This window comes from Mizuhopecten yessoensis, unplaced genomic scaffold, assembly GCF_002113885.1.
Source record: "Mizuhopecten yessoensis strain PY_sf001 unplaced genomic scaffold, ASM211388v2 scaffold6971, whole genome shotgun sequence".
Classification (NCBI taxonomy): Eukaryota; Metazoa; Mollusca; class Bivalvia; order Pectinida; family Pectinidae; genus Mizuhopecten; species Mizuhopecten yessoensis.
In genome coordinates this window covers 653,307-679,179 of record NW_018406816.1, presented here as the reverse complement: position 1 = coordinate 679,179, position 25,873 = coordinate 653,307, and the positions used below count along the sequence as shown (strand labels likewise).

General features: G+C 34.5%; 1 protein-coding gene across 5 annotated transcripts; it reads right to left on the bottom strand.

Moving 5' to 3' along the window:
* Positions 1–2,144: 2,144 nt before the first annotated feature.
* On the bottom strand, positions 2,145–24,681 carry LOC110452911 (testicular acid phosphatase homolog). Of its 5 annotated transcripts, none has more exons than XM_021501661.1 (12): positions 24,214–24,681; positions 16,642–16,734; positions 16,143–16,235; positions 14,394–14,549; positions 12,313–12,408; positions 11,285–11,365; positions 9,799–9,922; positions 8,764–8,846; positions 8,050–8,230; positions 7,044–7,151; positions 3,547–3,849; positions 2,145–3,279 (listed from the first exon to the last, which is right to left on the bottom strand). In XM_021501661.1, exons 1-12 carry the CDS (start codon positions 24,310–24,312, stop codon positions 3,221–3,223), a joined length of 1,476 nt encoding a protein of 491 aa, XP_021357336.1. In that variant the 5' UTR covers positions 24,313–24,681; the 3' UTR covers positions 2,145–3,220. The 5 variants fall into 5 exon arrangements, with proteins under 5 accessions (XP_021357336.1, XP_021357338.1, XP_021357337.1 ...); XM_021501663.1 differs by lacking the exon at positions 24,214–24,681 and adding an exon at positions 23,708–23,888; XM_021501662.1 differs by lacking the exon at positions 24,214–24,681 and adding an exon at positions 23,749–23,778.
* Between the last annotated feature and the right edge of the window lie 1,192 nt (positions 24,682–25,873).

Below are 25,873 nucleotides of genomic sequence, written 5' to 3'. Positions count from 1 at the left end.
AGGCAACACCAGCCATATCAAGCAAGATGAAATCCAAGTATTGTCACGTTCCCATAGATAGAATTGGCAAGAGAGAATGAAACCGCAATGTTAAGAATGAATGTAGACTATTTTCCAAAGAGAACATAACAGTTACCATAGCGGGACAAAGTTAACAGGTTTGTTGTTGGGAGTTCGTTATTCGGGTTGTTCGAATAACTAAACCGCTGCCATCAGCGCATTTGTTATTAATAGATACGCTTGGTGTGACTTGTATATTGCCTAACCATGGCCAGGTATGAACCAGCTAAGTTCAGTGCATTTGAACTGAACTTAGCTGGAACAGGGACGCAACATTTCTTAACAAATTAAGAAATCAAACTTTGTCAATGGCCAACGTATCTCTTTGATAGTGACATGATTCGTAATCAACACTTTACAGATTATGTAATTCGAAATTAACTTAATTAAAAAATACATTTTTGCATGCATAGCTCGGGGGTTTTACGCACATGCCCCTTGTTTCAACAGTATTTGAGATAATTTGGCCGCTGGCATCACCGATGAGTCCAAGGAGGACGAACAGCTGTATGATGCAGTGTAATTCATTTTCGGATTACTTTGTCTATTACTAAGGTGCAATCACGTATGTGAGGTGTGTGTTACGTTCATTTTTCAACTAAGGTATGACAGTTGACATAGAAAAAAAATCCTTCTGAAAAACACGTTTTTATTGTTAACCCAAAACAATATAGACATCAGATATCACAAACATACTGAGATCAATGTCATTGTATGATAGGAATATTTTATAATAAATATGTATTTACATGTATGTAATGAATAAAACTCACAAATTGCATTTGAAATGCCATGTTAAACTCCACAATGTGTTATTAAAACTATAAAAAGCTGGATAATATGAAGTACAAACCGATTCCGAATCACCAAGACATATTAAATTATTGGATAGCGGAGACACACCATGTCATTATGCTATTGTCTTACGGAAAGCTTTCGACATGTTAGTTTCAGAATCCCCGAACCACTGCCAAACCCTGATAAAGGAATAGGAAACTGATTTTTTCTGACATGACTTTAGCAATATTAATTTATTTCTGAAAAGAAAAACAATGGGATTGCCGGACTTTTATAACAAATGATAAAAATAAAATAAAGAAATGATAATTAACAACAGTGTTCCTAGTGAAAAAGACTCTGGGGGACTATATTGTAGACCAAGATTCGAACCCTGAATTTGGGAATGCTGAACCATACATTGTATATGGTTCTAACCGATTGCGATACCTTGTCAACAGAAGCGTAGTAGTCCAAATGTGCTACAGGTATTTCCAGGCGGAAGGTTAGGGGAGGTTACTGTATATAGGAAAATAGAAGTGCAGTGGGACGGAGTTTGGTTTGGTTTATAATTGTTTAACGTCCTATCAATAGCTATGGTCAGTTAAGGACGGCCTCCCCTGTGTGCAAGATGCATGCGTGTAGTGTATGCGTGTGTGTTCGGGGAGGCTGCGATATGTTCGTGTTTGTCTTCTTGTGTTCGATCGGAACTGATGCCGACTTTATAGTGCTACCTCACTGAAACATACCACCGAAGACACCCAGCAGGACATCCCACCCGGTCACATTATACTGACAACGGGCGAACCAGTCGTCCCACTCCTAAATTGCTGAGTGTTGAGCAGGAGTAGAAACTACAATTTTTACAGACTCTGGTATATCTCAACCAGGGTTTATAACCCAAAGCCTTACTCACACCATTCATTAAGATCTAAGGAATGAAAAGCAATATCATAATTGTTCCCGAGCATGTTCAAATACATCAAAAGAGGGAAAGAACATATGTATTCCTTTATAGTTTGCACATTTGGCTACATGTAACACAGATGATTTATTCTTAAAGTGGTCCTCCATAATTTCCAGCTACAATGTGGGTCACAGCGTATTTTCATTTCGACAGATTTCATTGACAAAAATTGAATAGCCAAATGGATTGAAAAACAGTCTTATATAATTCCCATGGGTAACCAAGACGTTTCATTTAATAATAATGATACCAAATAGATCCAAAATTCAACAAAACAACCAAAGAAAATAAATATCATAAATAAATAATAGCACAAAGCATAACTAAATAATAGCACAAAACAAACAAAGAATTTAGCTATCATATATTATTAATAATAGCAACATTTACAACAACACAACTAACTCACCATTACCAAAATATATGGTAAAAGCATTGAACTGTTTTCAGTTGGCATTCATAGGCAATATGAATGCCAACTGGACAAAGGCAAATTCAATGAAGCGCGCTAGTGCTTCATGTTGGATTTCCCTTTGTCCAGTCGTATATGATCTTAGTGAGGATTCGTTTTTGTGTGACGACATGAACATTATGTACCGTGCCTCGTGACCCTGGTCATTTAATAACTGGATGGCAGTTGCTCGGAGGCAGTAAGGTGTTTATTTTTTGACAACACCAGCAGATTTACAAACGTCAGAAAGGAAATTTGAGAAGGTTCATTTTGAAAGTGGTTTTCTTGTATACCAGATTTCGTGACTATGAGGAGAGTCAACAGCGTTTCTTTTGTATTGTGTGAACAGTGCACATGGACCGTCAGCTGTGTCTGATTTTGACAGTAACAACTTTAACATGTTTACAGGACAACTGGCTGTACCAGTACTGTACATTCTCTTATCAGACGGAGCTTCGGCAGAATCTATTCCGCCTTGGTAATTCTTTTGTTGAGTACAATGATTGATTGTGACATATTCGCCATCAAGTGTTTCACTTTTGTGAAAAATTAACGAATTTGTAGAAAGCTGATGGGGGAATTCCATTCCGCGTGTTACAAAGTGAACGCTTAAATTGAACCACACATTTTGTCGGAGTATTATCGGATTTCTGGAACCATTTGAGAGGTAGGTGGATATTTTTTCTAAATGTAATATTTCAATAATAGCTTTGTGGTTTGTTGGTTTAAGAGTGCCCGATCTTGCCCGTTGTTTCAGAAGGCCGTCTAACACTCCATAACCGTTTCTAAACTGTTTATCTCTGATGATATCTATGTTACGATGTATGTCTGTCAGGTGTCTATTAATTGCCCCCCTAATGTTTATTAGAGTGTTCTTGTGGTACATGTGACTGTCATCTGTACTAGCTATCTGAGGCTTTTTTGGCCTTGCATCCGCATAAAACTGCCTGAGGGAGTCTGCCAAATCATCCACAAGGAACAGTAGCCAAGTCCATGTATCGTCCCCTGACCTCCATATTCCAGTCTAAAATTATAGAAAATGAGATCCGTTAAATTGAGTTATTTCCCTTTCTCCACATCAACGTTTATTTGTCATAACGAGCGCATTTTTTCTCTCTTTCTTTTTTTTCCTGTTTTTTTTCCAGATGTTCGCTAGGTCCAGAGTTTACTTTTATACTGTGTAAAGCTGAAACGATGTGATTGTTCGTAAAATAAAATGAACTTTCCGTCTGTTTCAGCTGAGTTGATCTCAGTTACACGGTACATTATTGACTTCAAAATATATACATACCTTGAAAGACTTTCAACCCCCACGCAGTGTTCTTCTTTGTATTCGTTGATTGGCGTTCGTCGAAAAGATTTTCTATTTCTTCCTCTGATGCTTTATGAAACCTGCCACGATTTCTTGGTATACATGGGGTTTCCGGTGGCGGTATAAACTCATCCAAAGCAGAATTATGCAAGTTCAGTTCCATCTTTCTTGTTTCAATTTCACTCGAAACATTTGATGCTGCCAAGTATTCAATATCTTCCAACTTCATAGACAGCAACAGATCTTCGTCGCCATCAGTCAAGTTATTTTCTAACATTTCAGCTGGAATAGTTAGATCTTTTTCACTTTCTGGTGAAACATGTACACCCCCCGGGAATTCCAAATGAAAATTGCCCGTGTCGGGCGGTGATAGCGACATGTCCTCTGAGCTCGATTCCATTATGGTATTTATTCAGCGTCTCATGCAGTAGCAGACGACGTTTTGAAATATGACGTTTTTTCAGCAAAAATGGTAATTTCGTATCTGGAATGGTGCCAACATAATTTTTTTGCAAATTGTGTTGTTTTTTTTTCTATTTATTATTATTAAATTTCTACTATCTTAAGTTTTTGTTACTTGGAATTTGGATGGAAGCTTGAAATTGAAAATTAAAAAATCAGATATACTAGCTCTGTTTATTGATACCAGATGTGACTGGCGGCCATATTTGTTTACCTTGTACCAGCTGTATTCTTACACTGGCCGTATCACTGTAAATTGTAGTATACAGTCTCATATACTGCAATTTGGTTTACTAACGACATATAGGCAAATGCAACACAGAATGTAAATATTCATGCATATAAACTATAACGACACTATGGTCACGACGTATTTATCTATAATCTCACCTGATGTGTTTCGGACATATTTTGTACAACATTAGTAAACATGGACGGCAAAAGAAAGGTCACTATAATTTATAAGCCATGGCTATTCGTAGGGTTCCGCACTCTGTCATTTACTTGACATTTACCTGTATGGCAAGTTATGAAGATGATTATGTATTTTCTGCTCCTAGCAAGATGGTACTATTGATGATATATTTAACATCCACTCTTCAGTTGTAAGAATTAACATGAAAGATAAAGCTGCTTTGTTACCTCGGGTTTCATTTTGTTTTGGAGTTCTTCGAGATCTGAGTCCATTCCAAACGGCACGGACTAGCACACATTTAGACTTTCATCACTTGTATATACCATCACATAATCACGCTTACACGATATCATTATACACATTCTAACTCACTTTACTCTCCATCACACATTTGTTCTCGTAATATGTATTTTGTCATTCATTTCAAATTATTCATATCCTAATAAAACTGTCCCTCTCTGATATAGATGTATGTATGAATATGAACATCAAAATAATATTTTAATAACACAGCATTTACGGTAAGGCCAAAACATATGTATACTGTAGGTAACCTGACTAACATACTTTTTACCTCCAAACTTAAAAAATTCAGCTCATTCGAATGCTCTAAAACGTCCCATTCGAACGCGCCGAAAATCGTAAGCGTCTTTATGACACCTCTCTATTTCATAGACGGTTATCAAAACCAAACTTAAATCCAGATTATTATTTAAACGACTTCAAAATATAATGAAACGTGAATGCAATTGGTCTGATAAATAATGTTTGGTGATTTTTGTACTTTCTTAAAATTAGTTCCCAACCCAAATACATCACCGACATCAGGTCACCTTATTTTTCCGTCATATTACATGACACATACATATGTTTGGCCAGATAAAATGTCAATGCAATACCATATTAAAAAATAGTTATAAACAAACGTTCAGGCATTGATAATAATACATTATTGGATCACACATTTACAATGCCATGGCATATCTAAAGAAGAGGAAACTATGACAAAAGGGGAGATAATTCTTACTATAATCATCCTTTAGATACATTCTTAATTCTTTTTCTTATGCCATGATTTCAAGTCTGTGGTGTAATTTCTTTTATATACTTGTACAGTATTCATGATTGAGATGATTTTGTGGATCTTGGTAAATGTGAAATTTTGATAAAGCATCATGGTCACTTGCTAAGTATCCTAGAAGTTCTGAACTTTCATGAACACCAAAAGAAACAAAACTCGTAAATTTAATTGAAAACAGTTTAGAAACTAAGTTGGATCCGTGATATTTAGTAGCTTAAAGATCCACCATACCATTGCCAAACATTTTAACTGGAGGTAGTATTTTTTTTAACAATTTTAACGACATAAAAATAGTTTTAAATTGTCATTTTAGATGAAACCCATACCTTAAGACACAACAGTATTAGACCGATATTCAAACTCTGGACCTCCGAACCCAATATGGGCGATTTATCCGACTCGGCAGTCCTCTTGCCAAGTCCCACTATAGTAACAGTGTACATCCAAAACGAAAGGACAGGGACCCAACAGTATTTATTAAAATCCACAGTAGAATTCTTCGTTGCTTTGCCTGCAGTTGGATCAAGATCCTTAAAGTCAGCATTTGTGAAACAACTATAAACTGTCCTGCTTTTTCTTCATCCGATTAATGAAAGGTATCCTCCGGTTATATGCGTGTGTATTAACTGAATTTCGAGATAAAGTTAATTCCTGAAATCTATTATTTGAAATTAGACCCATTCTATATATCACGACAAAACATGGCCATGACAAGTTTGCAACTCATTTAGATGGGATTTAGACGTCTATAAAAACAAAATAAATTTGCTGCATATATTGTAAAGGATTTTAAACACAACAACAAGAAAGGCATTACATTAGCGCTTCGAAATACCAAAGATCGTTCAAACGTATTGATGAACCTGACTTGATGTCTCAGTAGCCGATTACTTATGTTTTTATTTCTAGCTAGCCACATTCAAGCATTCTGATGATGTTGAAGTGATATTTTCATAATGGCCACAGGTTTAAGTTCAAGCAAGCCGTTAGATAAATCATACATGTGGCAATGATTTGGTTAAATCATTTCCAGTGTATGTTACAAGGCTTGTGCTGAGACGGTCGAAGGCACTTGGAAATAACATCCATCCTTGATGAGTGCTACCGTGATATCATTTGAGTAGTTTTAATTTTCTTTCTAAAGTTGATGTCTGCGAAAGGCCTTGTAATTGATTATTTAAGGTTGTACGTGTTTGTACTATTATTTCTATAGATCATCGTCGATTATGGAAACTGCCTTGTAAGCTGAAGAAACGCGTTTGCCTCGGTATAGGAGAATGCTGAGTATGACCAGTACAAGGACCAACAGCGCCAGAATGCTCACTAGGAGCAGTATTCCTACTCTTTTAGCGCCTGCTGTACTATCTGTGGAGGTAAACACAACAAGTATGACACTGTACCGTTTATGTCTGATAATATACATTATGTAAGGTAAGTGATGTTCACAATGGTTTTTAAGGCAAATATAGAATTTCAATCGCCTCTTGTACTTACAGAACAATTCAATCGTTTACGTACCGAATGTTTGTGCTTCGTTTTCAATTTTGCATTCTTCCTTGATATCTCCGGGTATATGGTTGGCCAGAATACGGACGAAGTCTCTAAAGGGACAGTTTTCCGAACAGCCTGTATCGAAAGTTTGAATAAATAACATCAGCAATATTCTATTAAAAGAGTTTCTAGAACGAACTCTTTCTCAAATATACGACTGATATAGTTTCACCATAACACTTCAATCAGAATATTATGCCGGTCAATCAAATGACAAATAATTCATAGAAACGTAGTACATCTGTCATATAATTATGCAGCGACAACATCATTAAAAGGTTTATTAACAAAAGCAGGATGCTTTTCAATGCTTCTTTTGAATAATGACTGTCCTACAATGTATATATCACTTTGCTCAAGAAATATATCAAATTTGATTTAAATAAAAACAATTAATGGCCTTCGCTTGCATCGATGGAATTCTATATATTTTATAATTTGTATTCTTATAAAAAGTATTACGAACGCTTTCAAAAGGAACGAAAAGTGTATTGCTTCGTAATAATAGTGTGAATACAGGTATTGTTTAGTGTTTTACATGATTTGTTTTATTTGTGAGATAAAACTTATAGAAGCAGGTGATTTCATTGCAGGAAACAGCTGTGTTGTCCTTCTAGAATTCATCCATGGTGTAAGGGGCCAAAAAGATGGAAATCCAATTTGGTCTAATGAGACTAATGTTTGAACAGAATGGGAAGTGCGTAAAAAGCCTCAATGTTATGAATTTTAAATATAAGAAGAAAACATGTTAAATTAAAATTGAATAATGAGTAAAGTTTGTATATTATGAACGGTGCCACTACTCAAAGAGGTTGTTATAGCTATCAAGGTTACGGAAAACTAACTGGAGACTAACCAGCAGAGTCTACAACCTTGTTTACCAAATTTGCACGTATGACACACAGAGAGGATTGCACCTATTTAATTTGGTAATAGAAACAGGTAATAAGCCAAATAAGGCCTGCATAATTACCTGGTATCTGTAGAGTAATGGTTCTGTTGCTGTCTGTCTCATTTCTATGTATAATCCTAATAAAGGGTGTTCCGTCTATATCCGTTTTCCAGAATTCCACCATTACACACGCGGAATATCTAGGCTTTCTTTTATCAAATACGTTTAGTACTCGCAACAAAGCAATCACTGTTGAATCATGCTAGCATGAAAGAAAAACTGCTTTAATAACAGAAAACAAAATATACTTTATATGAATACAGTGAGTATTTCTACGTGATGTTATGCAATAATGCACTTACACAAACAAATAGCATGACAGCAGAAAAAACCATGACTGGAAGGTATATTTGCGTACATATCACATTTAAGGATCCCCGTACTACTGTACAATACTGTATCAATGATTTAAAAACTGTTCTTTTCGGCATGAACGTCCATTTCCGGAAATAAAACCATACCTTGGGAAACTTAATGAGAGTAAAATGAATATAAAATGTAAAGAACCTCTTAAAAAAACCAGGATTCGAACCCTGGACTGCGGATTGATATACCATCGCTCTAACCGACTGAGCTATCTGGTCAACGGAAGTTTCCAGACCCAACTGTGCAACAGTTTTATTCAAAGCGATACAAAGAGGAGGTTACTGCATATGCAACGGTATTTTTATTTATTGACAAACGATATGTTTTGCGATACTATATTTGCAATTGAATATCAACATTAATGCTTACCCCCGAGTACAAATAGACCTTTGGATGAGCTGTAGTGTTCAAAGTTGTTTTCATGTTTTCAATCATTTCTTTCAATAATGAACCTGGAAAAAGACCACCATAAATAAAGAACACGAATATTTTGACCATGTGCAAACTGAACATTAGGATGAGTTTGATGCATATATCATATAATGATATTCTGATTTTTAAATGTGTATATCTAAGTAGCTCTGGATTTTCTTGGAATTTATAAGAAACAAGTAAATAATTTTGTTGTTTATTTGCGGCATAATTTTCCATCCTGGGATCTAAGTACAAACAATATATCTTTTATTTGCAAAATAATCAGGCAAGGATAAAGAAATACATACACGTGTATGGTAGGCAGAAGAACAATTAAAAAAAAAGACGTAAGTACTTTTTCAAAAGGGATCCAGATTGTATAACAAAATAGTGATAGCCTTAACATATGGAGTGAATAAATTGTTCCAATACTACCGCTCAGGAGGATTTTTCCGCGAGGAAGATATTTTCTCGATTTCGCGGGTCAATAATGTGTTCGCAAAAATATGATCGGCATAATAATAACACAAGCGTAAAATCAGTCGCAGTTATAAACTTCATACTCGTAATGTCGTCATGATATATCGCGCATGTGATTGTGACGATTCATTTTATAGGGAGTTGTGATGTTTGAAAAAGGTTATATCACATATCTAATAGTTTTGTTAACGGTTTGTTCAACAAATCTGCTATCAATAGTTCTATCCATTTGAATTGTTGAAATCGTGAAATTATAATCCATGTAAATTCAAAATTTGGGTCTGAACCCGCCTAAATTACCCGCTATACGGTTTTACCGGGAGTCATATAGTCTGGCAATTACATCTCACACTTATTTAACACAGCATAATAATTAATTACTGTTTTATTGATATAAGTGAATGAAGCTAATGAGCTAATGAGGAAAAGTCAAATTGACGATGAACAAAGACAATGAACAATGTTGTTTTTCTACACCAAAAGGGTCACTTTTGTGTCCCTTGCACTTACCAGCTTTCATTTTTTTCATTTCAGATGTAGGAAGGAAATTAGCAGCGGAAACATCACGTATTGTTTGAACCAAATCAAACGGTAACACAGACTTCCACTCTGGTAAACTCAAGTTGTGTACATACTGAAACAGATCAAAGAATGCCTGTAGCAATCTGTGTATTGTTACTAGTATTAATGTCTGTAAAAAATGTAAGCAATAACTATTCAAAAGCTAATGCCCTACATGTGGGCATACATTGCAAGGTAATTTCCCATAGCCGAAGCGGAAACAAGACACGACATGGCTTATTTTTGCAAAAGTAATTTTCATTTGTGTTACACGCGTTAAGGTTTGATATACGTATTCTACATGCATGTCGTTCGAAAATTGAAAGGAAGCATGTGTCTGGTATGCTAATTTACAATATTGTTTGATTAAATCAACTGACTAACCGATGAAGATTTTTAATAAGCTTTTCCAGGTCATTGTTTTTCTAAAGAAAAATCGTCATTTAGTTGCATGTGTATATTACCTACATTTTTGCTTTTTGTTCAACAAATAAATAAATATACAGCATTTGATTTAGCGCTCTATTTACATGTAGCTAGAACAAGCCACTCTGAGGCGCTTTAAAATACATAGATATACAATTTATACAATCAATATAATTAATATAAACATCAAATACTACATTAATCAATACAATTTTGAGGAATTTGCTGGAGCTGCCTTATCAGGAGGTAAATACTAGTCCTATTATACCACCTGGCTAATACATCCCTACGTGTGTAAGTAGTTGCACCGGTCAGCCAACACTTTATTTCGCGCACGTAAAAAAAACATCTGTGTTTAAAGTCGTTCAGTTATTGAGTGTCCATAATATTAAAGAAGTGTGTATACTAGGAAAATTCATCTATGAGGCAAACAAATTAAGGGTATTATAATGGAATATGATTGTCTTACTTCTCTGTTCATTGTCCATGATTTGTGTATAATATGTATTGTATACTGATGGGCCAATGGCCTAAAGTTCGAATAAAACTTGAACTTGAACATACATTCTTTACCAGCTACAGACATTTTATCTCCGGAAACAAGTTTCAAATTTAATGGTTTCCTCAGATACATTAACATTTAATATACAACATGATGTATCAGAGTTTAATAATACACGTTTGTAAAGACAGAATGGATGAGAAGTACACAAAACAATATACATGATGCATGCTACATTATCAATAGATGACTCTTTTAGTATATGTTTCCAACAACAGTTTGTTATTTTTTTCCAACAAAGGCAAATTCCTTATAATACTGTCTTGTTACAAAATGATAAAATATCACTCATTTTAATTTGAGAGGATTTTTTTTTATAATATGTAGGAATTTATTCTTTCTCTTATCTCCACAGTTATTTCATTTAAAACGCTGCATAAAGAAATTTGCAATCTAGGGTGATAGCTACCATGCCCTGTGACTCCCCGAAAACACTACGTTACCCACCTGGCAGAATAAGATGTCAGTTATCCTTCCCCACGTATCCCTGGTGAGTCCAGAAATGTTCACAATTTTATCTATCAGACCCTGAAATAGAGAAATTAAAAAAAGATCAGTATTCACTAATACGTTAAATATTCTTCGTTTTAATCAATTCAGTTTTTAAGTTATAAACTGTTGCATAAATGCAAACATTTCAAAATTATTCATGTAAAAATACTTTGTGTTTAAAGATATACATGTACAATGTATAGGAATATGTTTTGCGTTTTTATTTTAGTTTAGTTTTAAGAAACGACTCCTGTAATGTTCCTTTCGAGGTCGCTTAGGCTAGTGAAAGAAAAAAACAAAGACAATGATTTGAATATTCCTGAAAATGTTGATAACGGTTTATATGTAACCTCTCAATTACAAATAGTATATATTGTCATGCATAATCCCTCTAGATTAACCTATATAGAATTGATAAGCGGAAATATGTAAGAGCTTGAATATATTAAGAAAAATCAAGGATTATTTTTTCCTCCAAAATACCAGGGTCATATAAAGACAGATGCCAAGGGAGACAAAAACCAAATAGAGAGAAGCCAGTATAAAAAAAAAAAAAAAAAAAAAGATTGTAAAAAGAAAAATATCCCCAGTGATGCAATCGGAGCAACATAACAGTTTAAGTCTCTTCAGTTTTCTCTCCATAAAATACACAACAGAAAAACCCTGATTATGCAGAGGTGCTCACGTTAGTCGCCACCAACAGATTTATTGGGACACAACAGGCAATCCCGGTATTTTTTCGCCGAAACTCCACGGCTTATCAGTGAAACTCTAAGTTTAAACACTGCAATTGTCCTCCTTTATATAATTATATATGATTTTAATACTGTATTCTTCGTTTGGATGTCCGTATGGGTATCCATAAATTCCCATTCGTTCTTTTCCCATTTCTTATACACCTTTGCAATCTTAATTCAGAAGCATTAATCCTCATCAAAACGCTATGCCTCTTGTAAAAAATCAAATTTCCAGATGATACTTACCTGATGTTGGGCCATAAATTTAGTCAATGTACTATTCCCACTATATTCGGAAAGAAGTTTGTCATATCTTGGACAGGCAGACCTCATACTTATTATCTGCAAAACAACATTTTAAATATTATCCCAGAATCCGAGCATGAAAATTTATGTTACTCCTTAACCGTATAATACAAAGAATTTATAGATATTGAGATAAATGTTTATTGTTATGAATTAAGAAAATTGTTCAAGTTTTGTTCTCAGAACTTGATCGCCATGGCTTATATCCACGGACAGTCATCGGCTAGTTGCACCAGTAGTTACGAACACCGTAAGATACGTGACCGTCACGTGAGAAGAAATGTTCACTGCATTCGTGAATCATGCCAGTGTACCTCATTATCAAAATAATTCCGTAAACGAAACTTGAACCACAATTGGATATAAATATGTACTTGGAAATGCATTATACATTGTTCTGATTTGTTTAAAACTAGCGTTGAGAGCAACTATGATGTGGTAATATCAAATATGGTGATTTCTCAACCCAATACATTATTTGTTCCAAAAAAAAGGTAAAGATATTTTGTTAATGAATGGACGCATAGACTATCTCATAAGCCGTATTTTGATAGGCCATAAATAGTTATTGATTTATTTATTTTTTGTATTGATATTGATTTTTGTCAATGGAGTTGCTGGGTCGACCTTGGGTGCAACATTAACTCCCTTCCGTAAACTATTCTTCACATGAATTCGCTGATAAGGACAACACAACAGTGTTAAAATCATTAGTTTGAGTTTTCAATTGCTTGCATGGAGATTAAAATGATGTATTACACAATTTAATACAAACAAAATAATCATAAGTGTATAAACAATGTAATATGACTTACAAAAAAAATTACGAAAAATCTAAGATATGGAAATTCAACTCTCGGTTATATAAATTTGGTGAGAATCGAAGCTAAAAGTTCTGGCCAAAATTCTTCACCCAAGAATAAAATTATACACCCGAGGGTATTTATTTTATCTGTTAAATGCGTGTTAATGTTAAGTTCTACATGACCGGTGTCGTCGATGACGCAGAAACACAAAAGACGCTTATCGTTCCGGAACATATGGTCTTAATCTTGCACTGTTTCATGGGTTTCTATGTAAATGTTTCCTTTGTTCTTATTGTGCCTTAGTTTTTCGAGTGAGAAATCAAGTCCGTTGAATAAGAGAAAATATCTCACGTCTGATTTTACCGCCTGTTTGGAACATCTGATTGTATCTTAACCGTCACACGTGCAGTGTAAAGTCTATCGATCAGGATAAATGTGTTATTCTTTGGATTATTTGCCACATAAAACCTGTCATGTAAATACTCAAAGTTGCCTTGTTGCTGCTGTTGTCACTGCATCTATTGTACATCAAACAAAATCCAAATAGACGTATGGTGAAATCAGTCATCATGGAAATTGAGTGACTCGTTACATATTTGTACACATTGAAACAGTATATTACACTTAATTGCGCAATAATGAAAACAAAAATTACCAAAAAATCGACAAAACCATCATTCGAACTCTAAAAAGACAAAACTAGGGCTGAACATGAACGAAAGTCAAATTTAAATAGAGACTTTATCGCGAGAGAACAAAACAAGGAGAATAAGACCAGGTATTCCGGATTGGTTTTGTGTTTCATTGACTACCCCGCCATGCAAATTTAGGTCAAATCAAAGTAAAAAATCCATGTTCCTTCTGAGAACTCTGAAAGTGACAACAAGGCACAGTAGGAAGCATAATAAAAAAACATCGAGCTTCCTCTCATAAAAAATGGGAAACAGCATATTTCTCCATTAGATCATGATGGTGACCAGATATATTCTTCATCGACCTGCATCTTAGGAAACTCTGTGTTGCAAACGTGTACGCCAGCAGTCGACATCTATCACTAAAGATCGGGAACAGCAGTTACGTTAAAGAGCATTTGAGAGTCCTTTAATATCTGAATGTTAAATTAAAGGGCTTTGCTAGATTTTAGTTACCAAAACAGTTAGAAATATATCGTATCTACCCATATTTATTGAAGATTTTATATAAGACGTTACGTACAAAATCCTCATTCTGGGGTCTGGTGTGAACGGGTATGGGCTGCCAGTCCAGGCCAGGGTTCCACTGCTGGTCGGTACCATTGGGAGGATAGAGTCCACTTAGGACACAGTAGGCACTCATTAGGGTACGGTCAAAGTCAGAGCTGGTTATAACTATCTAAAAAACACAAGCATTAAGACCTGTTTCATGATCTTAGATTTTGCAGGACTGATACATTTTCATTGTTGTTATTGAAAAAAAACAGTATTTTTTTTTATAATACCATCGATGATTATATGTAACTAACCACAAATCAGATATCATTGTGAATATTTTGTTAATAATGACAAATATGATACTGTACCATATATATTGGCCAATTTTGAAATTTGCATAAAACCATCGATGATTATATGAAAACAACATCAAAAATGATATCACCGATAAATACTTTTTTTAATAATACAAAATATGATTAACATTGATGAATAGTTAATGACAAATATGATTCCATTCTTAAGACGACAAATAAATCATTAATGAGTATGTCTTTATTAACGACATATATGATATATATCATGTAAGTAACAATAAATCTATCAACATGCAAGTATATTCTGTCACTTATACATTGTAAGAGGCATGGTATAGTATCGTCGAGGTATTTTTCTTTAATAACATGAGCGACGTCATCAATGTACACATGTATATTCGAGGACAACATTTAATTACGTAAATAATTATAAATCCAACATTACATAGGGGGTTGAGGGTAAATCTAGTTACTCGCCTTACATATGTTGAAACATCATTTGTTTACATATAGCGTTACGTAAAACAATGGCGTCGAATGACATCATACAATCAGAAACAAAGGACTAGTTTTATTCAGAAACATATCATAAGTGACTGTTGATTGTCCCCTTCCGTTATATTAGTGGCTGGATCAGAGATTTCTCGGTAACCTTTTTTCTATCTTTTGCATTATTGTTTTAATCATATTATCCATTTTAAGCAAAAATGATGAACCTTTAAGCCAGCATTACGTAAACTTAGAATATGTCAGAACTCCACATTAAAGAGACAAAACTAGCAATTTAGAAATTTAGAAAAAATCAATGCGAATTGTAAGAGTGCCCTGCACTACATATAGTAGTCAGCAGGATCCCTTCTGCCTTTTGTTTCTCAATCACTAAAAAGTAATGTAAATAAAATGGAAACTCAAAATCAAATTCGATAAATGTTGAGCAACATAGGAGCAAAGGGGGAAAATTCTTTGAACCCCTTAAGTATATACCGGGAAAAGACGGCAGGTGTGCAGGAAGGATACGCATACTAGTCTGCTTCATCGACAACACCCACCATGTAAATCTAGTCCAAACCCAGTAGGAAACACTTGTGGCGTATAAATGGCGTAAATGATAACTACGTTGTTGAAAGGATAGCCCAAACAATTGACATGCAAAGATGGGTCTTTTTTCCACCAAAGGTATAAGCAGAACATTATGCATACAGATCCCGTGTTGTTTTTTCAATGAAAACCTTACAGAGAAACACGGCCGGCGTTATGTCCTTTTTCAAATACATATCTTATACTTACAACTTTCTAATATACGAATTGTGTGTGAAGCTAACACAATTCACCTTTAATGTGTTATACTTTGTTTTTTTGAAGTAATTCTCCGTTTTCCAAATATTAAACGCCTTTCCAAAAAAATAAAAATGAAAATCTGTGATGAACATCTTTTGTTTATATATAACAAAACTCACCTCCGACTGATTGTACTTTGAGCCTAAAAGTGTGCCTCCTCCATATCTTTTTTTAAATAGCTTTCCTAAATTGTATTCTTGACGCATTCCTTCCTGCAAAATTATATACATGATAAACCAAATGATCACTGATAAAAGAAGCAGTAAGGCATTCGGGAGGTTATGCCTTTCTTTTGTCTCCGTGTGAAATGAAAGAGACCATGACAAATATGTAAAGAGTTGTATGATGTACAATTATATAGATGAAGAAGGTTAGATACTATTGTGTTACTATGAAATAATATTTATACATTGGTACATTTGTATACCTGTGAAAATTATCAATCGCTAGAAATACATGACATGATTTAATTGTATTATAAAGTTAAAATTGACTAAAACGTTTCTATCACATGTGTAGGTAAAACTGTCAGCAATTTTGTTTTGGTGCATATTAAATTAAACTTGAACATTCATGCCTTTCTATCTTGTGACAGCTTAAGAAACGTCACATATTTACCTGAGTCAGCTGACCCCATCCCTGTTTCCAATAGCTTCTGTGTTTATCATTTGGGAATGTGCCAATCGGACTTCTATCTCCATGACGGAAAACCTGGGGGAAGTTAACAAGCAAAGTGAAATTAGTTCTTAAATAAGGTTGATTTGCAGGCACATTTAAAGGAATGTACATGTGTAATTGATTTCTTTTCTTTGTTATCAGCTGATTATGCTGAGGCAAATGGCATGCTGTAATATAATAGAAAACCTTGAAAATTACGTCATTTTGCTTACGGGATTTAAGCCTTAAGGTACCTCCGCGTAATCAATTACGATACAAAATGTATAAAAGGATTACGCATTCAGACTTGAACATAACGTTCCGACTGGCTTTTAAGTCGGGCGTTGCTCCTCTGTAATCTTCAAGGGACAGGTACATGTATTAGCCTAGCGATTGGCCAGGTTTATTTACCTGAGACCAATCAAATAGCTAGCCGCGTGCTTTCAATTTAGCTATGACTTATTCAGGACTTATACTACTAAATCAGCCAATCGGCAAGTGTTTTATTCGATTTTAATCCCTACTTAAAATTTGTTCCGGTTAAATAAAGTGCATTTGAGTTATCTTAAAAAGTAATTGTTGACATGTTTTACATTGAATGAAATCTACAGATATTGAACTTTAAAAATGTATAGTTTTAGTGGTATGGGGTCAAAATTCAGGGGTTGTTCCTGTCCCACTTCACCGGTTTGGCTTGTAACCTTCCGGTTGTCAAAAGCAGACGCATGTAACTTATATGCCATTAAACTTGCCAAAAAAATGTATTTTGAAGCCTTTGTCAGGTATGTATCGTTGAATTTAGACAGTTGTCACTAGCGTTGAACTTCAAATATTAACGCTATTAGCTCAAAAGCTTAGTAATAACATATAGTAAATGATTTAGTTGTGCGAGTCCGTCAAGGCTTGCATTGAGCGAAGGTGAGCGGCATCCCTAGAGTATCGAGGAAGACTATTAGTCTCGTTCAACCAGACGCTTGATCACTTGTAATTCAAGAGTCTGGTCAAACACAGTACTTTAAAATTAACATCACCAGAGGGCAGTGTTTTTACTTTCGTTTCCGGACGTTATGTCAATTCAATGAATGATGAAATTAATGAAAAAACTTACCTACACCGTGTATTCACTATTATCGAGAACAATGTAAGAAACTGTGTCAAATCTCCAGAATAATGCCATATATTTCCACTGAATAAATCATAACTGAGCACAAAGCCAACAAGGCTGACTGAAGTTGAAAAAAGGTAAGTGAGATTTTACCTGTACACCATTCAAAACACCTACAAGTCTCACTCAGGTAATCTGGCTTGACTTGTATCAATAGCCTTGTTAGCTTCATAAATTATTGTAAAATATCCAATGAAAATACATGAAATCATTTTTTTTGAAGCATTTTTTTCACTTTTTTCGTTAATAGTGAAATCATGGATATTTCAGGAATGCATGTACATGTAATGTTTTCATGAATTAAAATATTCAATGAAATTTTGCGCCACTCAAATTCTGACTTCAAAAGTTGAAAAGGGTGTGTAAACCTTTGACCCAATGAAAGCATTTACCAATGAGGTAAGCCTCGTTATGATGTCACAAAACGAAAGCACTGGGTTTGACCAATCGGGAACCTTCGGCACTTTCCGTAAACGAGAAAATTCTATTTCTCGTTTACGGAAAGTGCCGAAGGTTCCCGATTGGGTTTGACCAGACTCTCTGTTCGGCGTAGCTTGTGCAGGCAACAAAGGTCTGGTTTAACGAGACTAGGATGACTTTCTGTAGGCATAGTAAGTGTTTATCGCTCTGGAGCAGAGATCAATATAACATCCTGGTGACAAGTGATGCGTGATATATGTATGTGTTTAAATAGTAGTAGTATGTTTCTGTGTTAAGAACCCAACGTACCATATGCACAGCCATATATTTTGGGTTATCGTCAACACAAATAGCTGGAACAGGCCTCATAAATACAAAAATAACACAATATTAAGTACACCATGTGTTGCCACTTAGACATAAAAACGTAAATCTGAAATTATTTTGTTACAAGCGACGGAGAAAAAACGGGTTAACATGGGTTTTGCATATATATAAATCGAGGACATTTAGTCATACTGAGCACTTTAACAGCACTGTTAAACATTGCCTATGTGAAGGCTTTTTGTCTGTTTGGTAAAATTTAGCAATTCATCCGACTTGGCACCTTTTTTAAGAATGCTCATTCATTTTCCGACCAAATTTTGCTGATCGAAACCTGCTGTATATAATTCAGTTACTTGCAGCTATAAAGTAGAGGGTTTGGGGTAGGGGGCGATGATGTAGTATATTTGTAGACAATATTAAATGATACACTTTCAAAAATAAAAATTGTCAGACTGAAAATACTGAACAGAATACCTACAGGACTATCAAAATATTGCGCCGAGAAGTACTGGCCTTTAGCCGTTTTTTGTCTTTCGAGCACACGTGTATGTATATGTGTGTTTGAGTGAGCCAGAGGGCGGGTTACAAATAAATTGGTCAAATGGCTCGTGGTATCTGGGCAAATTGAAACCATTTCTTTATATACTACCGTGAGTTACCTGTAATTTAATCGAATGATTTGCCTACAAAAAACTGACAAGGTGACTATTGTTCGAGGAAATGTAAAATTTACAAAGATATGATCAAAGTTTATTTGACAGTTTTCTGGCTTTTATGCCTGCTCTACTGTTGATATAAAAATAATGTTCAAGTCACCTTTGGTGCATGACGAATAGCTATAATTAAAAAACAAAATATTGCAAAATATCAGCTTAAATTTATCTTAAAAGGAAACCCATATTTTATCAAAGTGTAAACAGGAAATCAATGACCAGTTACACATGTTACCTTAACTTAAGGCAATCTAAGCTTCCGGATCGGCGGACGGTCTAGATGTTTACATCACCGAATTAGATGCTATCTAAGTCCATGGTTTAAATACGTAAACATGTGAACAGGATATATGTATTTTACGTGTTTAGCCCGTTGACAATCTCAGCACTTCAAACAAAACCTTGTCATCTCAAAAAACATGGTCAACATATTCGTAATTTTATTTGACAATGGCAGATGTAGTGACCGATATAAAGTGTTTTGGGGTCCCAAATCTCCTGTGAAATATTAGACCTTTCTCATTTTGGGGTAGACCTAGCACGGAGCGTTAAGACAGAGACGCTGAATGGGAAGGGGACACTATAGACAGTTACGGCACAAGTAACAGTAGGGGAACTTCAATACTGATTAGTAGTAAACTCGATTATAACATTGTAAATACACATACAGATGTTAATGGTCGTTATGTACTCATAAACATCCAAATTGATCAAACAACATACACACTGATAAATATTTATGCACCAAACAACCCACAAGACAGAAACATGTTTTTTTAAAAGAATCAATGAAGTTGTAAAATCTGAAGCAAAAGGCTCTCTCATCATAGGGGGTGACTATAACGACCCCTTAAAACAAATAGACAGAAAAACTAATATAAATAAACGAAACACAACTATGTACAGCTTAACACAGCTCATTAAACAAAATAAACTAACTGACATTTGGAGACAAATTAATCAAAACAAGTTACAATTTACATGGAAAAGAAAAAACGGGTCAAAGAAAAGTAGAATAGACTTCTGGTTAATTAACGAGGATACCAGGCCTATTGTTAATACATGCGACATAAGACCTGCAATTATAAAACATACAGATCACATGGCTATCTCGTTAAAATTAAACCTTACTAAACCAACAAGAGGTAGATCCTTTTGGAAAATGAATAATTCCTACCTAACAGATGATGAGTATATCAAAACAATAAAACAGGTTATTAATGAATACAGACATGCAATAGACAATGGGGTACTAGATATACAAGTAGGATGGGAGTTATGTAAATCCACAATTAAAGAAAAATCAATTAATTTCGGCATTAAGAAAAGTCTAGAAAGGAAAAACAAATTAAACCTACTAGAACGACAGCTAAAAATACTGAACGAACAGACTAACCACACTGATGATGAGGCTATGGAAAATAAAAGAATAGATCTAGAAAAACAAGTAGGAGACATCTACGAATTTAAAGCAAAAGGCACCCAAATAAGAGCGAAAGAAAATTGGGTAGAGAAGGGAGAAAAAAACACCAAATATTTTCTCCAATTAGAGAACAAACGACAGATAAGAAAAAGTATAACAAAATTGAATGTTGAGGGTAAAACAATAACAAAAGAATCAGAAATTTTAAAAGCAGGGCATGATTTCTATAAAAAACTATACACCACACAATCTCCAGACCCCACCAAAGTAAACGATTATTTAAGCAATACAGTTTTGGAAAATAAAATAAATAAAGACACAAGTAAACTATGCGACGGTCAACTCACAGTAAAAGAATGTACAGACGCTGTAAAAAATATGAAATTAAATAAATCGCCAGGGCTAGATGGTATAACAGCAGAATTTTATAAAACTTTCTGGAACGAGCTTAAAGACATAGTTATACAATCACTAAATGCAGGTTACACAAAAACTAAATTATCAGCCTCACAACAACAGGGTGCAATAACACTCATATATAAAAAAGGAAACCCAGAATTACTAGAAAACTGGAGACCGATCACACTATTAAATTTTGATTATAAAATAGCAGCGTATGTATTGGCAAAACGTCTTCAAAAAGTATTACCATCCATCATTAGCTTGGATCAACAAGGTTACTTAACAAATAGATATATCGGTTATAATATCCGTCGAACACAAGATATCATTGATTATGCAGACCAATTAAATATAGAAGGGGCAATCCTTTTCTTAGATTTCAAAAAAGCTTTCGACACATGTGAGTGGGACTTTATGGTTAAAACTTTAAAAACATTTGGATTTAATAACTCTTTCATCTCATGGATAAACACTTTGTATTCAAATAGTTCTAGTTGTATGTTAAACAATGGGTGGAAATCAAAATTTTTTAAAATAGAAAGAGGCATAAGGCAGGGTTGTCCGGCCTCGGCTTTAATTTTCGTAGCCATAGTTGAAATCCTAGCCCTTAATATCCGCAATAACAACAATTTAAGAGGGATAAAAGTAAAGGGGTTTTTGAAAGAACAAAAAATAAGCCAGTTAGCAGATGACACCACCCTGTTTATAAGTTCACCACACCACATACCAATAGCGTTGCAAATAGTATTAGAATTTGGGGAGGTATCAGGCTTAAAATTAAATAGAAACAAAACTGATGGTCTTTGGATTGGAAAACTAAAAAATTCTAAAAGAAAGATAGGCGGAATAAACTGGCCAGAAGAACCAATAAAGTCACTAGGGGTATATTTCAGTAATAAAAAAAATGAATGTGAAAAGCTTAACTGGGATGGAAAAATTACAAATACAAAAATATGTCTCAATATGTGGCAAAGAAGAGATCTAACTTTTATTGGTAAAACAGTAATTATTAAAAGTATTATATTACCCAAATTTACATACCTTGCACAATCTTTGATAATTCCCAAAAAAGTAATAATAGAACTGGAGAAAACTATGTACAACTTCTTATGGTCTGGGAAAAGAGAAAAAATTAAACGAAAAACCCTAATTGGACAAGTGATATCTGGAGGGATAAACTTTCCAGACTTGGAAGCATATTTTACAAATCTAAAAATAAAGTGGGTCAAAACTCTAATAAAAGAAAACACTCTTGCGAACTGGAAAATCATACCAAGCTACTATTTAAACAAATATGGGAAAGACCTGCTTATTTTTAAAATGAATCTAGACCAAATTAAATCTCTACCAAAAATAAAAGAAACACCATTATTTTATCAGGAAGTTATAAAAGCTTGGATTACACTGGGTGGAGGACAAACGAAAAATTATCTCAATCAGCTGGAAATAAGAAAACAACCAATATGGGGAAACAAACATATCAAAATCAAAAATAAAGTACTAATTTTTACTAACTGGATTAACTCAGGTATACTACTAATTGATGATATTTTTGAGAATGGTTCCATCTCTCAAATAAAGATTTTATCAAACTTAAAAAACAAAAGAAACTGGATGTCAGAACTAACCCAATTAAAACAGGCTATACCGAAGGAATGGATGAATAAACTCAAACTTACACCCTACCCAACATTACACTACAAAACACAATTGAAAGTTTTAGACAGCACTACCGATAAAACAATCTCTATAGAACAGCTAAACAGCAAAACTTCCTACGGCATATCAATAAAACAGAAATTTATCAAACCCTGTATATATGAAGCGTGGAATAAAACATTTGATACATCTATAAGAAAATCAAGATGGTCTGAAATATCAGAATTCATATTCAAGAAAATACACGATAACAGAATTGTTCAATTTAAATATAAACTTATTAATCAAATAGTTCCTACACAGCAACAACTTGAAAAATGGAAAATTTCAAACACCCCAAATTGTAAACATTGTGGGAAATGTGAAGACTATAAGCATTACTTTGTAGAATGCTCCTATTTAAAAACGTTTTGGGAAAAGATAAATTCAGCAATGTCAACATGTAAAATAAACAAAAGCAGAATGTTAGAATTTATAGTAATGGGAAACAACATCAGCGTCCCTGTATATGAAACACCCAACATTATATATACACTAATAGGATACTCCATTTACAGAACATACCACATAAGTGAATGCAAAACCTTATCAATAAATGTTATAAATATATTGAAACAAGATCTGGAAAACTATTTATGGAAAACGAAATCAATACAACAGAAAAAAGACCTGAACCTTTTTTCTTCTAGCATCTGATACACTAGTTAATATAATGATAACGAAATATTGTAGGCCAGAGTGTTTCTAGTATATACCTACTCATCATAGCGATCCACATTTCTACTTTCTGTTCTAGCGTAACGAGTTCCGCGTCTTCACAGAAACAAATAAGCTGATCTTACATTACAGCTTCATCAATATCAACCCCCAAAAAACCCTTTCACAATAGAAAATTCAAAACAAACATGTTAGGCATACTCGAATGATTTACAAGCACGTTTAGGACTGCCTTATATTACCACAGCGCGGCGTGTTTCCATCTTGCAACTATTAATACTATTAACTCAGACAAGCAAATACAGGGGTCATTTCAAAAATAATTGTATATGGAACGTAGCGTATAGGGTATGTCAGAGTGTGTAGACGCACATGTGAGTGACTACAGGTAAGCGAACAGGTAAGACACAGTCGCGGCTCAATGCGACAGGTACAGTTGTATGTGACCGTGGTAATTGATATTTCAATATTTTCGTTAAGGATCTCACCCGACACGTCGGTTGTATTTTTCTGATGCCTCAAAATGAGAAATGTCTATTCATTGGGAAAGGAGGGGTGGATATATGTTTACTTCAGAAATATCCCAGCTCCAGGGAAATCCCTGGCGTCCTTCAAATCCTCATAGATTCATGACTGTGTGTCAAAACATGGCCTCTTATTCACAAAGCTGAAACTAAATTATACAAAGAAAATGTGATTTTGCTCACCGCTTGAACTAACACCAAACGATCCTTTGTAGATACTGCACACGTTACAAAAGTACTTATGGCAACAATGAAACATGTGGTTTTATGAACATCCCTCATGTCGGTTGCACAGCTTAGAAAATATTTCCAGTCGGTGTCCTCACGACGCTTTAATTGTCAATAACACGGTATCGAACAAACGGAAATACAATGTACCTGACGGACATTAAAACCTAGCATCCTTATTCACAATCTCTGTCCGAAGGCCAGGGATGTTGTGGGCTATTGTAAAAGTACCGTACATGGGCTTAGCTGGAAGCTTTATTTTGTGTGCATTTACAAACAATATATGTGTATATATACGTATCGAGTCTTACAGTATCGGGTCCAGTGAAGCATAACACAGCCTTTGCTCGCGTATACTGTACATGTATAAGCTCATTTGGTATGGAAACACAGAACTTTCAAAGATACAGGTCGATGAGGATATGGACACGTCGTTGGTCGCCATCATGATAGCATGGGGAAATATGCTTTTTCCCACTTCGGGTGATATCAAGCTTGAAGTTTTGTTCATGTAACTTAGTGTGCCATTTGGTTTTGTCACTTTCAGATTTCTCGGAAGAAACATGGATTTTTTTTTAATTTGATTTGACTTAAATTTGAATGACGGGGTCGTCGATGAAGCAGAACGTTCCAGAAGACCTGTCGTATTCTTATTGTTTTTTCCCACAAATATTTATATAAATTTTAACTTTGTTCATGTTTAAGCTTAGCCCTAGTTACAATATATTTTGTTAGTTCATGGTTTTGTTGCTTTTTCGGTAATCTCTTATTGTTTTCAGTATTGTAGAAATACGTTTACACAGTGCCAAACACATTCATGTATATGTTAAGCGTTATATACGCTTCCAATTTATAAAATCATTCCGCCATGAGTCACTATAACTGAATGTCGATGTAGCAACACCTGCGACATGACATTTTTGAGGACATTAATTAAAGAATGAAACATTTATTCTGATCAATAGACTTTACACTTCACGTGTGACTGTTTAGAAACAACAGGCGGTAAAAGCAATAAGAGAGATGATTTGTCATTTAAGGACGGCCTCCTCTGTGTGCAAGATGCATGCTTGTAAGTTTCAAGTTTTCAAGTTTTATTTTTACACTCACGCCATACGTATACGTGCGTAACAAGAGGTCACATATTACATAGTATACATTGATGGACATATTACACACATAATATGACACATGATACAATGTATACAATAACAACCCATTTCAATAATTCTTTTAGCTAACTTATTTTAGATATCAAGTAACTTCATTACTCTTTGTATAAATTTGCTTACTTTTTTTTAAAAGTACCGTTTTACATATTGAGAACATTCTTTTCATTTTGATATAAGTTGGGTTGACATAATAATAATTTGGTAGATACATTAGTAAATTGGTATAAGTAGTGGTATTCGTCCCCAACACAGTTATTACATAGGGGACATAACCTTTCCTCGCGTGGGACTCTACTCCATCTTCCTGTTTCTATAGGAGATATGGTTCAATATTAAACTGAAATTTGAATAAGGAGTAAACTTGCCCTCGCGAGGAGGTTTCAACATCATGAAACCAACTTTGAATGAATTGATCGCATACTCTCTGCTTAATGATAGTTTTC